Raw genomic sequence first — 18,830 nt, forward strand, 5'->3', positions numbered from 1 at the left:
TGGGGAGGTAGGACATTGACCAGTGCTGACCCATATATGATTATAGGATCTGCCTTTGGTTCTTTGTCTGGCTTAGTCATTTCTGTTTCAAGTATTTCAACTAGCTTTGACTTCTGACAAGTATGAAGGTGACCATTTAAGGGAGGCAGGGGTGCAGAATGGTTCTCGTGCTTGAAGAAGTCTTGCAAGTCACACTACCTTGTCTGGCATGAGATGAATAGTCTTGAGGCCATCTGACACTCGTCCTTCAGCAGCTTCGCCTTGGAACTACCAGCAACTTGTGAATGTTTGAAGAAAGTGACCTTGTTCTTCTTGATTGGCTGGTAGAATGAGCATTTGTCTTCATTCTCTTGCCCTTCCATGAATGAGTGGAACTGCTCTTTGCTTCTCTGGTGGTGTGTGCCAATAATTTCAGCAAGGGCTGAATCAGCAATATCCTTTGTGTCCAAAATCAGCAGGTCAGCTGACTTTTCTTGGAAAGGATTTCTCATCTCCGGTAGTGCAATGGAAAGTTTTTCCACTTTCTCAAAGAAAGATCGTTGAACACTTGAGGTCTGCTCATGATGTCTGCTTGTGGCTGTTTGATTTGACATCCATATCCATTGTGATTCAGAGTCAAGGGCTTATCCTTTTACCACTCTGTATCATGTACACTTTGCTGTATAGGATACCAGTAGGTTCATCCATAAATTTGCCCTACACCTAGCCGGATCGTTCATCCAGTGTCTTTTAAGTCCCGTGCGATCTGTATACCATCCAGATAAGTAAAAACCCGTTACCCTTGGCTCAGCTCGTCTGCTGGTTATGTCATGGGGCTGGTAGGGTGGCCTTGTGAAATGCACACTCACTTCTAAGGAGTCTCGCCTTGGTGTGAATCCTGACCCAGCTATAAACTGTCATCCAGGTGTTTCACAGGCAGGGCCATCCATCCATGTGTGTGCCATCCCTCTGATGGGCGTTAGAGTGGGCGTCCCTCCTGGCAGCATTTGTAGGTAAATGTTAATCATCCCACGGTCTCCTTCGCAAAGAGCGAGGTGAGTTATCGTCAGCACCCTGGCCAAATTCTAAATTCCTGCTCTCACCAACAGAGAGCTCTGCATCATTGGCACAGCATTGGGGGGGAGGGTGGCAGAGGACATGAGGAGAGGTGAGAGATTTATGATGCTAAGTTTGCAAGAAAAATGTCAACGTTTTCAAATGAGAACTTCAAAGATACCTGAGATTTATCATAACAGAACAGACTCGTTTGCCTTCACCTTCCCCACTCTCTTCACCTTCCAAGTAGCAGTGAGCGACTTTTAAATCGATGCGGAAATTCTGACAAAATCAGTGCAGTATGTGAGGTTTAAATATCACGAGGCAATTGCCTCAAATGTTAATATGGCAAACTCTCTAACCTAATCGAGCATGATGATTAAAAAAAAAAACCATGGGCACTTGAAGCTTAAACAAGAACCTCCTTGAAGTGAATGGAGGAAGACTTCAATACATTTCGGTGCAATTCTACAATACTGCATGCCGAAATCTCCGGTTCATGGAAAAGTTTCCCACCAAGTGCTCCAACAAATAAGGAGTTAGAAAAGGTGGAATTTTGCACAGACATTCATAGACACGAGTCTGAAATACTCAGTGACCTTTATAGCAGATATTCTGAAATAACCAATTAGTTAGCACCCAGGTACTGTACATCATATATTGTCATTAACGAAGTAATACATCCAATTACCCGAGTTTATATATGTCAGGAATACAAAAGTGGAGAAAACTGAAATATTCCATATACCCTGACAATGTTATTAGGTACAAGGATTTTGAGTACCATTTTAGCCCCGTTGGACTTAGTCCGAAACAGGGGCTTATGGATTGGGTCTCGTCCCTCCGTCCGTCCATGCGTGGCATCTGTGCGTGCATTCCACACCCATATCTCGGAGATGTATGGACCGATATTATTCATACTCGGTACAAATACAATACATAACGGTATACATAAGCACATCATTTTGTTTCGCGATGCGATCAAAGATGACCGACTGGCGGCCATTTTAGTTGTAAAAAAACCCGATGTTGAACACGTCCTCAACCATTTATCTGACATGCATTTACTGATCTTGTTCAAACTTGGCACACAGATAATGAATGATGGCTTACATATGCACGCCATTTTTTTCGAGATCAGATCCAAGATGGCCGTCTTGCCATTTTGTTACTTAAATGTGTCCCCAATCATTTCTCAGACATGCATGCACCGATTTTGTTCAAACTTGGCAAAAGCACAGCAAATGACGGCATACATGTGCACGTCACTTCATTTTGTGGTCTGATCAAAGATGGCCGACTGGTAGACTGGCGGCCATTTTAGTTGTAAAAAATCCGATATTGCACACGTCCTCAACCATTTCTCAGACAAGCATTTACCGATCTTGTTTAAACTTGGCACACAGATAATGACTGATCGCTCACATAAGCACATCATTCTTTCTGAGGTCAGCCCTTTTGTTACTTAAACGTGTGACCAACCATTTATTGAACATTCATGGTCCGATTTTGTTCAAACTTCCAAGTACCAAACTTCCAAGTAGCTCTGGCCTCTCCCCTCCCCTGTCCTTGTGACTCGTGGTGGTCCCTCTCGGACCTCCCCCCATTGGAATTTTGTGCATTTAAGATTATTCACGGTTCTGTTTAAATATTATTTAAATATGCTTAAACTTTCCCCTTCAGTGTTTTATTCAGTGGTATATTACAACACGCTGTTTTTCTTCATATTTAAAAGGCTTCTTTCAATTTCCTCTCCAACTCATTCTACTTCACAAAAATTAATTCAATCCCTTATAACTCTAAATCACTGCATGCTCTAAATTCACATTCATTCCATCCCTCCTCCATCGTTCTTAATCGGATTGCTAACTTGAAAATCACAATAAACCCAATTTGTTATCAATGTTCGTTTCATTAATCATCCACTTTCTAAACTCCCCTCTTGCCCCTCCCCTCCAAATCCCCCCCCTCGCCCCTACACTCCTAAACAACCCCCCCTTGCCCCTCCACTCCTAAACTCCCCCCTTGCCCCTCCCCTCCTAACACTCCTAAACTCCCCCCTTGCCCCTCCACTCCTAAACTCCCCCCTTGCCCCTCCCCTCCTAAACTCCCCCCTTGCCCCTCCCCTCCTAAACTCCCCCCTCACTCCTCCCCTTCAAGACTCCCCCCCAACCCCTCCCATTCAAATCTCCACCCATACCATTCCTCTCAAATTCTCCCTCCCCCTCCTCCTCCTCAAAGCTGCCTCCTTCCCACTTCATCTCCCTTCTATCTCATACCTCCACCTCCCCCAACCTTCTACTTTCCTCTGCCCCCCCTCAAACAACCCCTCACTGTGCCTCATCCCTTCACCATCAAACCTTTCGTTCTCCTCATCCTTCCCTTTCTTGTAACTCTTCTGTAATCTCTGACACACTATCAACTGCTCTCCCTACCTCCCCCTCTCATCCTTCATCTTACCTGACCTCTCCCCTCCCCTCCCCTGTACCTGATGCTCCCCCTCTCTCTTCATTAACGGTATGGACCTCAAACATCCGGGGCCTTCGCTCAAACCTGACTGATCTCTCCATACAGGTTGCTTCTGACAATCCAGACTTGATCTGCTTAACAGAAACTTTCCTCCTTCAAGATGTCTCTGATTCCTTAATATCTCTTCCTGGTTACTCCCTCCTCCGGTATGATAGACCTGAGCCTCGCCCTGGTGGTGGGGTGGCTATCTTTATCAAAAACTCTCTTCCTCACTCTCCTTGCACTGCCCTCTCTCCACCTCACCCCCAGGAGTACCTCTGGCTACGGCTTCCTCTCCGCTCCCACCTTTTGTTCATATGTGCCTTCTCCATCGACGGGACAGGGCCTTCTCCATCGCTGCTCCCACACTCTGGAACTCACTACCTCACACCATCAGAGACTCCTCCTCACTCACCACATTCAAAACAGCACTAAAGACCTACCTGTTCAACACTGCATTCAACATTCAACCCACAGCATCTAACCCCTGACTATCTCTTCTCCTTCTCCCTCCTTTTGCTTTAAATATTTCCCGATTGATTCTTGTCTTTTTGCAATTGTTGTTTTCATGTATTGTTATGCATTATGTTTTCCACTCTGTCAAAGCGCCTTTGGGCTTCTGGAAAAGCGCTATACAAAATAAATGAATTATTATTATTATTATTATGTGTTCTGTACCGTCCTCCAAACAATAATGACTCCATTTACATTTCACTGTCTGACAACATGGACCAACTTCTATCCACTCATCCCAACTCTCTCTTCCTCATAGGTGGCGACTTCAACTGTCATCATGCCAGCTGGCTGGGTGTGGGTTCATCTCTCACCAGCCATGGCACCTCAGCAAAGGACTTCTGCGACTCACTGGGATTGACACAATCTGTCAATTTCCCGACCCGGATCTCAGCCAATGGTGTATCTTCTCTTCTAGACTTGGTTATGACAAACTTCCCTGCTAATGTCTGCTGCTCTTCTTCTGCCCCAATTGGTTCTTCTGATCATGTGCTTGTTAAAGTGGACATCTCTCTAGCCATTCTCAGAGAGCCTCCTCACCGTCGCCGAGTCTGGCATTTCACTCAGGCCGACTGGCACGGTCTTCAATCAGCCATCAATCATCTGGACTGGTCTCCCATCTCCACTGCCTCTGACATCAATTCTTCCTGGGAATTCTTCCAAAGCAAACTGCTATCTCTCTTGCACAGATTTATCCCATCTCGTCTTCAGTTGTCTTACCCTTCCTCCCGTCAATGGTACACTGAAGTTTGTGGTGAAGCAGTTGCCCTGAAACAACTTGCCTTTGCCTCTTGGAAGGCAAATCCAACTGAAGGCAATCTCAGTTCCTTCCACCAAGCTTGGAACAAGTGTGTGTCTACCCTCAGGAGTGCCAGGAAGCACTATCTCTCCACACTCAAGAATGAACTCTCTTAGCTGTCTCCTTCCTCCAAATCCTGGTGGCGTCTGGTCAAATCCGTTTCTGGTGTTTGTTCCCCCTCCATCCCCTCCCTTACCTCAAATGGCTACACAGTTGACACCGCACGTGACAAAGCCGAATGCCTCAACTCTGTGTTTGCCTCAAAATCTTGTGTCCCAAACCCATCTCTCACTGTTCCCATCTTACCCAGTCGAACCCAACTGCTCCTGGACTCTGTGTCCTTCTCTCCTGACAAGGTGGAGGAGTTTTTGTCAAACCTCGACTCTGATTCTGCAACTGGACCAGACGGCATCAGCCCACGGGTCCTAAAATCATGTTCTTCTGCTCTTTCACTCCCTCTTTCTGTTCTCTTCACCCTCTCTTTTGCTCAAGGTCATCTGCCATCTGCCTGGAAATCAGCCAACATCACCGCTTTGCACAAAAAAGGTGCAAAAACAGATCCCAGCAACTACAGACCAATCAGCCTTCTCCCAATTATCAGCAAAGTCATGGAATCCATCATTGCTTCAGATATTAAATCTTTCCTCTTCTCCAATGGCTTGATCTCTGATCATCAATTTGGTTTCAGACCTGGTCACTCTACTCTGGACATGCTGCTTCTGCTTTCTCAATAATGGATGGAGGTCCTCAACGCCAAACAGGAAATTAGAGCTGTCTCCCTTGACATTTCACGTGCCTTCGATACGGTCTGGCACCCTGCTCTGGTCACCAAACTCTCCTCCTTTGGTATCCATGGAAATCTCCACGCATGGCTGGCGGACTTCCTCTCTGGTCGTAGTCAACGTGTGGCCCTGAATGGGTTTCTCTCATCTCCTCTTCCTGTTCAGGCTGGAGTTCCCCAAGGTAGTGTTCTGGGCCCTGTGCTTTTTCTGGTCTTCATCAATGATCTTTCTGACTCTCTTGAAAATCCTCTCTATCTCTTTGCTGACGACTCTACTCTCTGTCGCTCCATTCCTCATCCCTCAGATCGGCAGTCTGCAGCCTCCTCACTCTCTGCAGACCTGGACAAAATCACAGAATGGTCAAACAAGTGGAACATGTCTTTCAATCCTGACAAATCTCACACTCTTACAATGTCTCTCCGAAAGGACCGACTGGACAACGCTCCCATCTACTTTCTCAACAATCCTCTCCAAGAAGTTCTGTCGCTCAAGCTTTTGGGTCTCACTATCTGCCATGATCTTTCTTGGGAAAACCACATTTCCAAGCTGGCCTCCAAAGCCAGTCGCCGACTGGGCATCCTCCGTCGTGCGAAGTCCTTCCTTGGCACACCTGAGCTCCTCACCACATACAAGGCTTTCATCCGCAGCTCAATGGAATACTGTTCCCCCCTCTGGGCTGGTGCTCCTGCCTCACACCTTGCTCGGCTTCACGCTGTTGAGGCCAAAGCTTTCAGAATCATTGGAATCTCCTGCGATGTAGTCAACACCGAGGGCCTTTCACTCACTCACCGCAGGCAGGTTTGATGGTCTTTCTGTCTTCTACCGACTCCTCTCCGGCCTTGCTCCCCCAGCTCTCTCTGTGCTCTGTCCCCCCAATATTCCTTCAGGTCGCACAAGATCTGCCTGCAACCCTCTTATGGTTAAACTGCCAAAGTCTCGGCTCTCTGCTCACCTTCACTCTTTCATTCCCCTTTTCTCCCGCCTCTGGAACAAACTCCCCCACTCCCTTCAATCCCACTCCTCCCTCGAGGTCTTTAAAACAGCTGTTCACCACCATCTCTTATCTTCCCCCATCGAAAACCTTGATCTTTTCTACCCCCGGTAATTCACCCCAGAGTCCTTGCAGTGTTCATATGTTTTATTCCTCTCCCACCTCCCCCCAAGTCCTCCCGATGTCCCTGCTCTCAAATGTTGTGTTTGTGTCCTTCCCCCTCTTCCCCCTCTCTTTTGTGTCCTTCCCCCTCTCTCCTCATCTTGTCTGCTGCTGCCCTTGTTTTTTGTGTTTTGTGTGTCGGTTTTGTGTGTCAGTTTGTCTTTTTGTGTGATTAATGTTAGCTCTTTCACGAACCTCGATCTTGTATACAAAAAAAAAAAAAAAAAAAAAAAAAATCTCTTATCTTTCCCCATCCAAAACCTTGATCTTTTCTACCCCCACTAATTCACCCCAGATCCACCTTGTTTGAAATTCCAACTTCTTTCCTGGAAGTCCTGGCAGTGTCCATATGTTTTATACCTCTCCCACCCCCCCACCCCCCTTCCCATGCCTCCCCGCCCCCAAAGCCCTCTCCCTCCCACAGATCTCTCGATGTCCCTGCTCTCAGATGTTGTGTTTGTGTTCCTCCCCCTCTCGCTCCATCTTGTCTACCGCTCCCCATGTTATATGTTTTATGTGTCGGTTTGTCTTTCTGTGCGATTAATGTTAGCTCTTTCACGAGCCTCGATCTTGTATACAAAAAAAAAACAAAAAACTTGGCACAAGGACAATGCATGAGAGTAGACATATGCAGAATATATTATTTTGTTATCCGACCAAATATGGCCGGCTGATGGCCTTGAACTTGATCCAAAATTGATCCGCAAAAAGACGGCCTTGAACTTGAACACGTACAGCAAATTACTAAAACCACGGGGGCTATGACATTATATGTCTTTTTATGTCTCCGCCGACAAAGTCGCCAGAGGCATTATGTTTTAGGGTTGTCTGTCTGTCCTTCCGTACGTCCGTACGTTCGTCCGTCCAGGCTAAACCTCGTTTTTCTCAGCAACCCGATTGAGACGAAACTTTCAGGGTAGGAGTGACACCCATGCAGAATGTTTTATGATAATTGTGACGCCATAGATCACGTGGTATGGCAGCCATCTTGGATTAAAGGCAAATAATAATAAAATTATTTCTCGGAAACCGGTGAATGGAATTTTTTTTTTAACTTGGCACAATGCCAAGTACTCCCAATGGGGAACAAAAGCAGGATAATGATGACATCATAGGTGAAGTGGTATGCCAGCCAAAAATGTTTTAATCGAATTCCTTATCCTAAAAATCTGAAATTGCATGCACATGATCTATGTCCCATTTGTATTGAAATATTAAATTTATGACATCATAGGTCACATGGTTTGGCAGCCATTTTGGATTGAAGGAAAAAATTAAATAATTATATCTCTGAAACTGTTCACCCTATCGATGCGGAATTTTACAAATATCATCTAACAGCACTGTTGCATATAGTTTGAAAATGATGATGTAATGTGTCACGTGGTTTGGCAGCCATCTTGTATAGAAAAACAAACCTTACCCGATCAACACGAAACTTCACAAACGTGATCCACTACCCATACATATGCAGAGTGATGGCAACTACCTGTTGTGGGACTATGCGGAGGCATATTGGCAACAAAGTCGCATTGTTCTAGTTCTTCTTGTCATTTGATAATGACCTAATTCATTACAAAGGCTTCAGCGAACAAACTACACCTGGTTTCTACTTTACCAACAGTATTATATCTCCACAATGTTAAGTGCAACAAGGTTATATGCATGAATGAAGCTTAACACCTAGGAAGTTAAATTTTGATGTACCGATAGTTGCTATGCATTTTAAATACTAGGGCATGCCCGTACTATATATATATCTAAAATTATATCCCCCCCCCTCTATTTACATGAAATGGTTTGGTCCAAAGCGAACGGCTTGCGAGTACGGTGACAATCCCCCCCCCTCTATTTACATGAAATGGTTTGGTCCAAAGCGAACGGCTTGCGAGTACGGTGACAATCCCCCCCCTCTATTTACATGAAATGGTTTGGTCCAAAGCGAACGGCTTGCGGAGTTTGGTAAAGAAATCGCCATAGCGTGCACAAACGCGCAGGAAAGCGAAAGAATCGCAAAGTAGTTTTAATTAGTTTTAAAACATAGTTTAACGCCAACATAGTTTGCCAACGTGAAATAAATGAATACGCTCTCAAATGTGCCGTCCGAGGCAGAGTCTGTTCGCCACGTTCGGCACACGTGATAGCTCGCTGCTCTCTGATTGGTTGAATCGTTTTTTGGACATAGCTCGGTAACTACTTCTCCGATTAATATGAAACCTTGAAAAGGCACATCCTCGGGTCCCCAGCAATATACCTGGCAAGTTTCAAGTATATCGGACCCGTGGTTGTCGAGAAACAGCGGTCACAGACAGACACACAGAGATTACTGGCATTATAGATAGATACTTCATAGTTAGAGTCGGCATTATAAATCTCACTGATCCGTCTAAAAAAGGATTGGATGGTGATTAGTCTTTCATTCAGTCTGTTTGCTTTTCTGCTTCTTTTTTGAGGAATTCCTCTGAAAATGTGTACATCTGTAGTTTTCTTTATTGTTACTGTCACTCAGTGTCTTTCTAAAACATCCTTTTATTCCTTTGCCACTCATGCAGGATTACACCCTCACCATGTACTTTCTGCAGTTTTGGCATGACAAGCGTCTCTTATACACGGACATTCCACTCAACCTTACCCTGGACAATCGTGTTGCCGAACAGCTTTGGGTGCCCGACACCTACTTTCTCAACGACAAGAAGTCTTTTGTGCATGGAGTGACTGTCAAAAACCGCTTGATTCGCCTGCATCCTGATGGCAAGGTGCTCTACGGTCTGCGGTGAGCTGCAGTGAAACAACTGCACTTGCAATCACTACCATAATCTTAGCCACAGGTTGAAAACTTGTAGTAGAGCATCAAGTAGACAATCCTTCCTATGTAAACACCTACACACATATGGTGAACATCTATGAACAATAAACTCAGCAGCAACTATTTCCGCTTGGTTTAATATCCATGTTCTCCTATAGTACCTCACTCCTCCCAAGTGCATCTCTTGCCAGGGGTGTGTTCTGTTAGCGCTCAAGCAAGCACTCTAATGGAACAGAGTGCTCGGCACTGTGAATCAACATGGCGGCCTCCAATGTAAACAGTGCTGTATCGTGGTACTGAACAAATGCTGTCTGGGCCATCATTTTCAGTTTTCCTCAAACATCTTGTGGCAACAACTTCCCCCAAACTAATTGATTGTGTTAGAAGTGGCTTTAGGGAGTGCAATATGAAGAGTAAAAGAAAGATAAACTAGAATGAGAAAATCGTGATTGCATACAATCCCCAGAACTTGTTTGATGTGGTTTTATCGTACGTATTTTATATATGTACTCACATTGTAATTGTACATACTTTAGAGACCATAGGAAGATCCAGGAGGGGTGCTTTGGACTTTCGTTGATAAATTACATGCTATGATATTGTGTGCAGTCCAGTGGCAGACACAGAGTGGTGCGCACCGCACCATTCAACTTTATCATCATGTGTGAGTCAATTATGTGTGTATTTACACGATACACATGTGGTGAGAGGCGTTGAGTTAATTATTTAATAGCGCATTAAATGTGTGTTTCCCAATCGTGCTGTTCATGTTTTAAGAGTCCTTTAAGTGCGCGTTCCTCAACCGGCCCGTTACCGGATTTGGTCACCGGTTGTGACCACAGTGCGGTTATTCTTGGTTTAACAATGGAGCGACTTGGCAAGTCGGCTAACCAGTTCGACACTTTGGCCCATTAGTCATCGCAAATCTGCTGAACAGGGAAGAATGCAAGGAACTGCAGAAACGTCAAAGAACACAGGAAATACCATTACCGACAATACATTTTTCAAAAAATTGTACATACTTTATAGACATTCTCACATTCTAATTATACATACTTTATAAACTTCCTGGTTGAAAAAAGAGAACGTTTACTAGTGGCAACCACTTGGTAATATTTGTGGCCTACATTCATTTGTACATTCATTGTATTCATTCATTTGTACATTCTGTGTGGACAAACAGACAAATAGAAAAATAAACAATCAAATAGACAAACAAACAAACAGATACCCAAATGCAATATCCTCTCCTCTGGCGAGGGTAATAAATGGGGAGTCAGAAGGTGGAGCCCCTCACTAAGCTTATGTATAGACCTTCCACTGTGCATTTTTTTTTTTTTTTTTGTATACTGAATCGAGGCTCGTGAAAGAGCTAACATTTATTTCACAAACAAATAAACCAGACAAACAAAATATACAAAAAGAGGGAGCGGAAGACAAGATGGGGAGAGAAGGGGAAGCACACAACCACAACATTTGAGAGCAGGGAGAAGTGTGGGAGGGAGAGGGCTTGGGGGCAGGAGGCATGGGAAGGGGGGGGGGGGTGGGAGAAGTCCCCCATCCTTTTGGGAGAGAGGAGAGGTTGGAGGGGGGTTTCATGTTTGTAGATTTTAAAGAATTAGGATTAAAAGTAGAAGTAGCAATAAAAGTATGAACTGCACACTTCAATGTCATCCTCTTGGCAACAGAAGTGAAGAAATATCTACCAATCATTTTGAATCTGATTACAGCGTCCACTTTGCTAACATATAAAGTGGGCGCATTCTGTTAGCAGGTGGCTTGCTTACCGCTTGACGAGCACCTTCCTTGATTGCTTGCTCCGCTTGCAAAGTGGCTTGGGGTGCTGCTGTTGCGGGCACCAGTGGGGGGGGGGGGGGGGGGGGGGGGGTGCTGTAGATAGATGCATGTGGGGATTGTGGTGCAGATGATGCATGTGGTGGTGTGGGTGCTGGATGGAGATGGGAGGGAGAAACACCAGGGAAATTGTCTTGGATGACGCTATTGGGTATGTGTACTTTCTACTTTGTGGCAAGGATCAAAAGAAATAGGATGTGTTGTTGTTTCAGAGAGGTGTCATCCAATACTCCATTATTGGATGAGGTTTCTCCATGTCATGGTGGAGGGACATTGGTGGTGGGTGTTATTGATGTGGGAATAATATATTCAGAGGACTTGAAGGCTAGGTACGAATTATCGGGTTATCGATTGAGGGAAAGGGGTGTCAATGCAATTTCTTCCAGGGCTCTCCCAATGGTGGATGAGGGAGATTTAGAACAAGTGACCATGACATTGTGTGTGCAGCTGTTTTGTTGAGATGTAGAGTCCAGGATAGTAAGGTAAGGCTGTTAGATTTCAGGAAGGCAAACTTTGAGCATATGAGAAGAAAGTTCAGTGCTCTCGTTTAGGAAAAGCTAACGTGGGTAAGTCTGCATTAGAGAAATGGGCAACCTTCAAGGAACAATTGTGTAGGGTGCAGAGTATGCATATTCCACTAAAGTGCACGGGTAGAGGCAGAAAGAGACCAGGGTGGATAAAAGTAGAGAGGTAAGAATTGTTATAGAGGATAAAAGTAGGAAGTATTAATTAAGCACAAAATAACAGAACTAATCTGACTCGCATCAGTATACGAGTAAACAGAGGCTAGTTAAGGAAATAACTCAACAAACCAAAAAAGTAATATGAAAAGGATATGGCCAAAATATTGAACCGAAAAGCAAGGCATATAAGTACATAAGGGATAAAGAAACGGTTATGACAATTGCGGGCCCTGGAGTAGCGCAGGATGATGAGATGGCAGATTCATTTAAAAAAAAACAAGACCGAAAGTCTAACAACGGCGTAGCCGGGCCTGTTTGATACTTTAGTTGAAGAGGATAGTTTGACCTGGGTGGAGATACCAGTTAGCAAATAATGGAAGTATTAAATTCTTTTAAATAAATAAGTTCGTATTTCCTCATTCCTGTGGAAAATATGTGGAATAAATTCCACATTCCTGTGCCACCTCCAGTAGAATGTCAGGCATTGATAGTAGGTTCGTGAAAGACTTGGACAAAAACATTCCCAGTCTGAATGCAGCCATATCCAGTCAATAGCGAATCTGCAAATGGGGAATCAGCGAATGTCACGGATGGAAACTCTTACGTCATTTCCTCATTCTGCTTTAAACTCAATATCTCCATATTTTCATTCCAAACAGCATCATCATTCCAATCACAAATTAATACTATCTTTATTATAATAGAGCAAACGTATATGGTTATGTCGCTATGTATGTATGTTTATATGCGACGAAAACGTCTTCTTCTTCAAATAAAACAAGCGTTACGCCTAGGTCCCCCGTCGTTGAAGTGATGTGAGTTGACAAAGTGGAAGACGCAAGGCGGCCATCTTGGATTTTGACGTGGCGACCCAATTTTCAATAGCGTTCTTCCTTATGCGTAGATACACCCACACACCAGATTAGACGTTAGTAGTTCGTTTATTTTTCAAGATATTTCGCTCACAAGGTTCAGACATACATGGCGGCGGCCATCTTGGATTTTGACGTGGCGACCCAATTTTCAATAGCGTTCTTCCTTATGCGTAGATACACCCACACGCTAGATTAGAAGTTGGTACTTCGCTTATTTTTCAAGATATTCCGCTCACAAGGTTCAGACATACATGGCGGCGGTCAACTTGGATTTTGACGTGGCGACCCAATTTTCAATAGCGTTCTTCCTTATGCCTAGATACACCCACACACCAGATTAGAAGTTGGTACTTCGCTTATTTTTCAAGATATTCCGCTCACAAGGTTCAGACAAACATGGTGTCAGACATACATGGGGCGGCCATCTTGGATTTTGACGTGGGTTGCACCCACACACCAAATTAGAATTCGGTCCTTCGCTTACGCACGCACGCACGGACGGAGGGGAAAACCATAGTCTCCCTTTCGCTCCGCGGTGCGACGGGGGACAATTACCACCCTCTTAATTAACCCTCTTAATTGCGTTAAGACTGCTGAGACCCCTCAGACCTTTGATGACCCTTTAATTCCCCCAAGACCCTTCAGACCACCAAGACCCCTGAAGATCCAAAATACCCTGAAGACCCCCAAAGACCCCAAAGACCCAAAATACCCTTCAAGGCCCTGAAGCTCAAAAAGACCCTGAATACCCAAAGACCCTGAATACACAAATACCAAAAAACACCCCGAAGACCCAAGACACCCCGAAGACCCAAAACACCCCGAAGACCCAAAACACCCTGAAGACCCAAAACACCCCGAAGACCCAAAACACCCCGAAGACCCAAAACACCCCGAAGACCCAAAACACCCCGAAGACCCAAAACACCCCGAAGACACAAAACACCCCGAAGACCCAAAACACACCGAAGACCCAAAACACCGCGAAGACCCAAAACACCCCGAAGACCCAAAACACCCCGAAGACCCAAAACACCCCGAAGACCCAAAACACCCCGAAGACCCAAAACACCCCAAAGACCCAAAAGACCCCAAAGACCCAGAAGACCCAAAAGACCCCGAAGACCAAAAAGACCCAGAAGACCCAAAATACCCCGAAGACCAAAAAGACCCGGAAGACCATAAAGACCCCGGAGACCAAAAAGACCCCGAAGACCCAAAAGACCCCGATGACCAAAAAGACCCCAGAGACCAAAAAGACCCCGAAGACCAAAAATACCCCAAAGACCCAAAAGACCCTGAAGACCAAAAAGACCCCAAAGACCCTTAAAGACCAAGATGAACCAAAAGAACCTTAAGACCCAAAAGCCCCTGAAGACCCAAAAGACACCGAAGACCTTAAGACCCAAAAGCCTCTGAAGTCACCAAAGACCCAAAAGACCCTGATGACCCAAAACACCTCAAAGACCCAAAATACCCTTAAAGGCCCAGAGGATCCAAAAGAGCCTGTAGACCCAAATGGCCCTGAAGACCCAAAACACCATGAAACCCAAAAGACACCGAAATGTTCAAAGATGCCTACCCCTCTGAAACGACGTGTGGTGAGGCGCGCGGAGCGCGCCGAGTCACGCTAGTAAATATTAATATATCAAAATATAATGGTAAATCACGATTGTATTGAGATATTAAGCCAGCGAACCGTCATCATCTGTTCACTTCTGGATTTTGGAGCAAGGTCCGTGTCAATCGCATTTCAAAATCAAAATTGTATTCAGGAATTTCTGAAACCTCCCACCTACCTTACGATACCCGCTGAGACCCCAAAACATTCCACAGAAGGTTAATACATTTCTTTTTAGTAAAATATGCAACTGTAATGGTTACTAAATGCTGTCCCCTGTCATGTGACCATATCCGTTTGTGAGGGATACATACATATGGACAGACAAACGCTGTGCTAGATGGCCGTAAAAAAATTTTTTTACATTTTCATACTAACAGTCAGGGAACTTCCATTAGCTGAGAGTATCAATATCAGATGTGAGCAAGGGCTTGTTGAAGAGATCCAGGTAGAAGTGAAGAAAGTAAAGAAACAGCTTGGAAAAGTAAGGGATGGCAAAGCACCAGGGCCAGATAATATGCAATCAAGAGTATTGATGGAGGTATCAGAGCAGATAAGTGGAGATGGTGGATATTTTTAACAGCTCGTTGGAGTTAGTTCAGATAACGGAGGATTAGATAGTAGCAAATATAACACCTTTGTTTAAGAAAGGATCCAGAGAAGAATTGGAGAACGATAGACCTGTTTGTTTGACTTCAGTTGAGAAGTTGTTGGAATGGATTATAGGAACCATTTGAATATTTTCAAACGTAGTCAGCATTGATTTACAAATGTATTGGCATTCTATGAGACAGTTTCCGACTGGGTGGATAAGGGAAGTGCAGTGGATGTAGTTTATCTTGACCAATGGTTCTCAACCCATGGCCCGAAGCTGCCAAATCAGCACACTGCTGCGGCCCAACACTGCCATTAAAAAAAAATAGTAAGGATGCCGAGCTTTTTTTTTTCTTCCTGAACCAGAAATTGTGTAGTACCAATGGGCCTTACAAATTAAAATTCGTACATTTTGTAAATTTTCAAATTGCATCTTCAAATTGGTTATTCACAGGGTTTCTGGTTCAGAAATAAAATTGCCAGATCTTACATTAATATGTGTCAAACCAGATGTATTTTAACAGTTAATATACTTGGACTGGAATAGGTACACCGTATCCCTGCGCATCGTAAGAGGCGACTAAGGGTTGGCATCAGGAAAGGCATCCAGCCATAAAAAAATACATTGCCTCAAACAGGGAACCATGATTGTCATGGAGCCCGCAAGGCTAACCCACGCTCTAGCAGGTAAAAATGGCCTTAAAAACGATCATTCATACTTGGACTGAGCTTGCTGCTTCAAAATGTGCTTGGTAGAAATTTGAGTGCTGAAATGAGAGGTGTTACAGAACATTGATTTGTATTGTATTAGTCAGAAAACGGATAGAACACATTTTTAATGGATACATAGGAAGTAAGTTGTGTGAGTGTATCTCACGATGGTAAATAGGTTATAATAATAATAGAAGTTCCCTTATTTGATACAGGAAGACACCATTATGACCATCAAAGCCGACATTATTATTGCCAACTTATGGATGTTTGTTCATGCTCTATCGTTTATAAATCCTGATAATCAAGCAATGAATCAGCACGTACCATTTTTAAAGTATTTAGTATGACTCAGCCATGGTCCAATGACGAAACCCCAAGTTTCAGAGCGGACGCCAGAACCATTATGCCGCCGAGTCTGGTTGTAAAGAGCCTTTTTGGCTGAAAGAACAACAAAATGATGAGAAGTAAGTAGCCAGTCTTGTGCACGAGCATGCGTGTACACACACACACACACACACACACACACACACAGCAAGGGGGAGGCAGCGTACAAGTGTCGCCTGGAATTGCACCGGTTGACATGTGTTTGGGACGCAACCTGGCCTTGCGGCATGTTGGGTTTTGCTGACTCCATCCCGTCGAGGAAGGATTAGACCGAGGAAGGATGAGACCGCGAAGGAAGAGACCAAGACTGCGCACCCTGGTGGTTACATGGGGAGGTTGTGCAGATCGGTTCATCTGACCATATACTTGTTAAAGTGGATAACTCTCTGGCCATTCTCAGAGAGCCTCCTCAGCGTCGATGAGTCTGGCATTTCACTCAGGCCGACTGGCATGGTCTTCAAGCAGCCATCAATCATCTTGATTGGTCTCCCATCTCTACTGCCTCTGACATCAACTCATCCTGGGAATTCTTCCAAAGTAAACTGCTCTCTCTCTCTCATGCACAGATTTATCCCATCTCGTCTTCAGTTGTCATACCCTTCCTCCCATCCATGGTACACGGAATCTTGTGGTGAGGCAGTTGCCCTGGAACAATCTGGTGGGATAAATCTGTGCAATCTGATGAATCTGGGCAATCGCATTTCCTTTCACAAAGCCTGAAACAAATGTGTGTCTACCCTCAGGAGAGCCAGGAAACAATATCTCTCTACTCTCAAGACTGAACTCTCAAACCTGTCTCCCTCTTCCAAATCCTGGTGGCGTCTGGTCAAATCTGTCTCTGGTGTTTGTTTCCCCTCCATCTCCTCCCTTACCTCAAACACCTACACAGCTGACTCTGCACGTGAAAAAGCTGAATGCCTCAACTCTGTGCTTGCCTCTAAATCTTGTGTCCCAAACCCATCCCTCTCTGTACCCACTGTACCCAGTCATACCCAGCTGCTCCTGAACTCTGTGTCCTCTCCTGACAAGGTGAAGTTTCTGTCAATCTTCGACTCTGATTCTGCAACTGAACCAGATGGCATCAGCCAACAGGTCCTAAAATCCTGCTCTGCCACTCTTTCACATCCTCTCTCTGTCCTCTTCACCCTCTCTTTTGCTCAAGGTCATCTGCCATCAGCTTGGAAATCAGCCAACATTACCGCTTTACACAAAAAATGTGCAAAAACAGATCCTAGCAACTACAGACCAATCAGCCTTCTCCCAATTATCAGCAAAGTCATGGAATCCATCATTGCTTCGGATATGAAATCTTTCCTCTTCTCCAATGGCTTGATCTTTGATCATCAATTTGGTTTCAGACCAGGTCACTCTACTCTGGACATGCTGCTTCTGCTGTCTCAACAATGGATGGAGGCAGTGGTGTAGTCTAGTTTTTTGTAGTGGGTATACTGTGATTTTTCCCTTCCAGCCTCATAGACACCCGTCCTGAAGCGACACCCCATAAGCACCACCACACTCACTAAAGCATACAGTATGCATCTACACGTCATTGAGAGCATTCTGAAAGACTGGTCATGTGTTATCAACATCAATTTATTTTCAATTTTTTAGCAACAAGACTCAGCCAGTTAAGAGCTATTTTGCTTCGATGTTATGTGAATGTGTTAACAAATAAAGGTTGAAAAGGCACTTAACATCAGCAAAGTATCCATACTGGGTTCACTGTGTTAGTCCACAAGCCCTGGAAAAAGGATGGAACATTGGAACACGAACAGACAGCCCAGCTCCTGTTCCACCTGGTTTGCTGGCAGTGTGCTTGGGGTGGGGTAAGAAGGGGAGGGTGGGTAGCCTGGTAGTCTACAAAGCTTTCCAAATATGTTTGTAGTTGTACTCGGGCATCTGAGGTGTGCATTGCCTCCTTGCTTGCGTGGCAGAGCGATGGCTTCTCAACCATGTTGTGACGTACTTCCTTGGCTCAAAAAGTCTTACAGGGGGACCATTGATGCTGATCATCATCAAATTACTTACATTGGACAACAACAGTGCAGATCTCTTGTCCGTGCATACATTGTTCATGAGACTGAAGCCCCTTTCACACTCTGCAGTGCTGCAAGGGGTGGTCTGCATGCATCGCATGAGTGGTTTTAGGCTTTCAGGCTCACTGTCTGGGTGCTCAAGGAAATCTCTCATACCATTAACTGCTTGCTCTTCACAAAGATTGAACCGCCTGCACAGTCGTTTCACTTGTGCCTCACCATGCCGTATACCAGGTGTTGATGGCCAGTTGTCTGTATCCAGAACGCTGAGATCATGAAGCATTTCACCTTCAAATGAGAGGCGCTTCTCCATGTTGTTGATCAGACTTTGTAGGAACTGCTTTGCATTGATTGGTGTGAGCTTTGCATTTGACTTTGCATTTTGATCAAATCAAATTTTATTCATATATAGTGCATTTTATGAATGAAAGTGTGAAAGTTCTGTCACGAAACTATGTTGTTACGTATCCTCG

General features: G+C 44.7%; 1 protein-coding gene across 2 annotated transcripts in view; it reads left to right on the plus strand.

The window, feature by feature from the left end:
- The window catches only part of LOC137414885 (gamma-aminobutyric acid receptor subunit beta-3-like), a 354,704-nt gene that overhangs the window by 218,171 nt on the left and 117,703 nt on the right, over positions 1 to 18,830 (plus strand). For both annotated transcript variants that reach the window (XM_078766743.1, XM_068100439.2), the window contains exon 4: positions 9,343 to 9,563. In XM_078766743.1, the coding sequence (XP_078622869.1) occupies positions 9,343 to 9,563 (221 nt within the window). The remainder of the gene's footprint in view (positions 1 to 9,342; positions 9,564 to 18,830) is intronic.

The sequence above is a fragment of the Myxine glutinosa genome, chromosome 12 (genome assembly GCF_964187855.1).
Source record: "Myxine glutinosa chromosome 12, kmMyxGlut1.1, whole genome shotgun sequence".
In the NCBI taxonomy this organism is placed as follows: Eukaryota; Metazoa; Chordata; class Myxini; order Myxiniformes; family Myxinidae; genus Myxine; species Myxine glutinosa.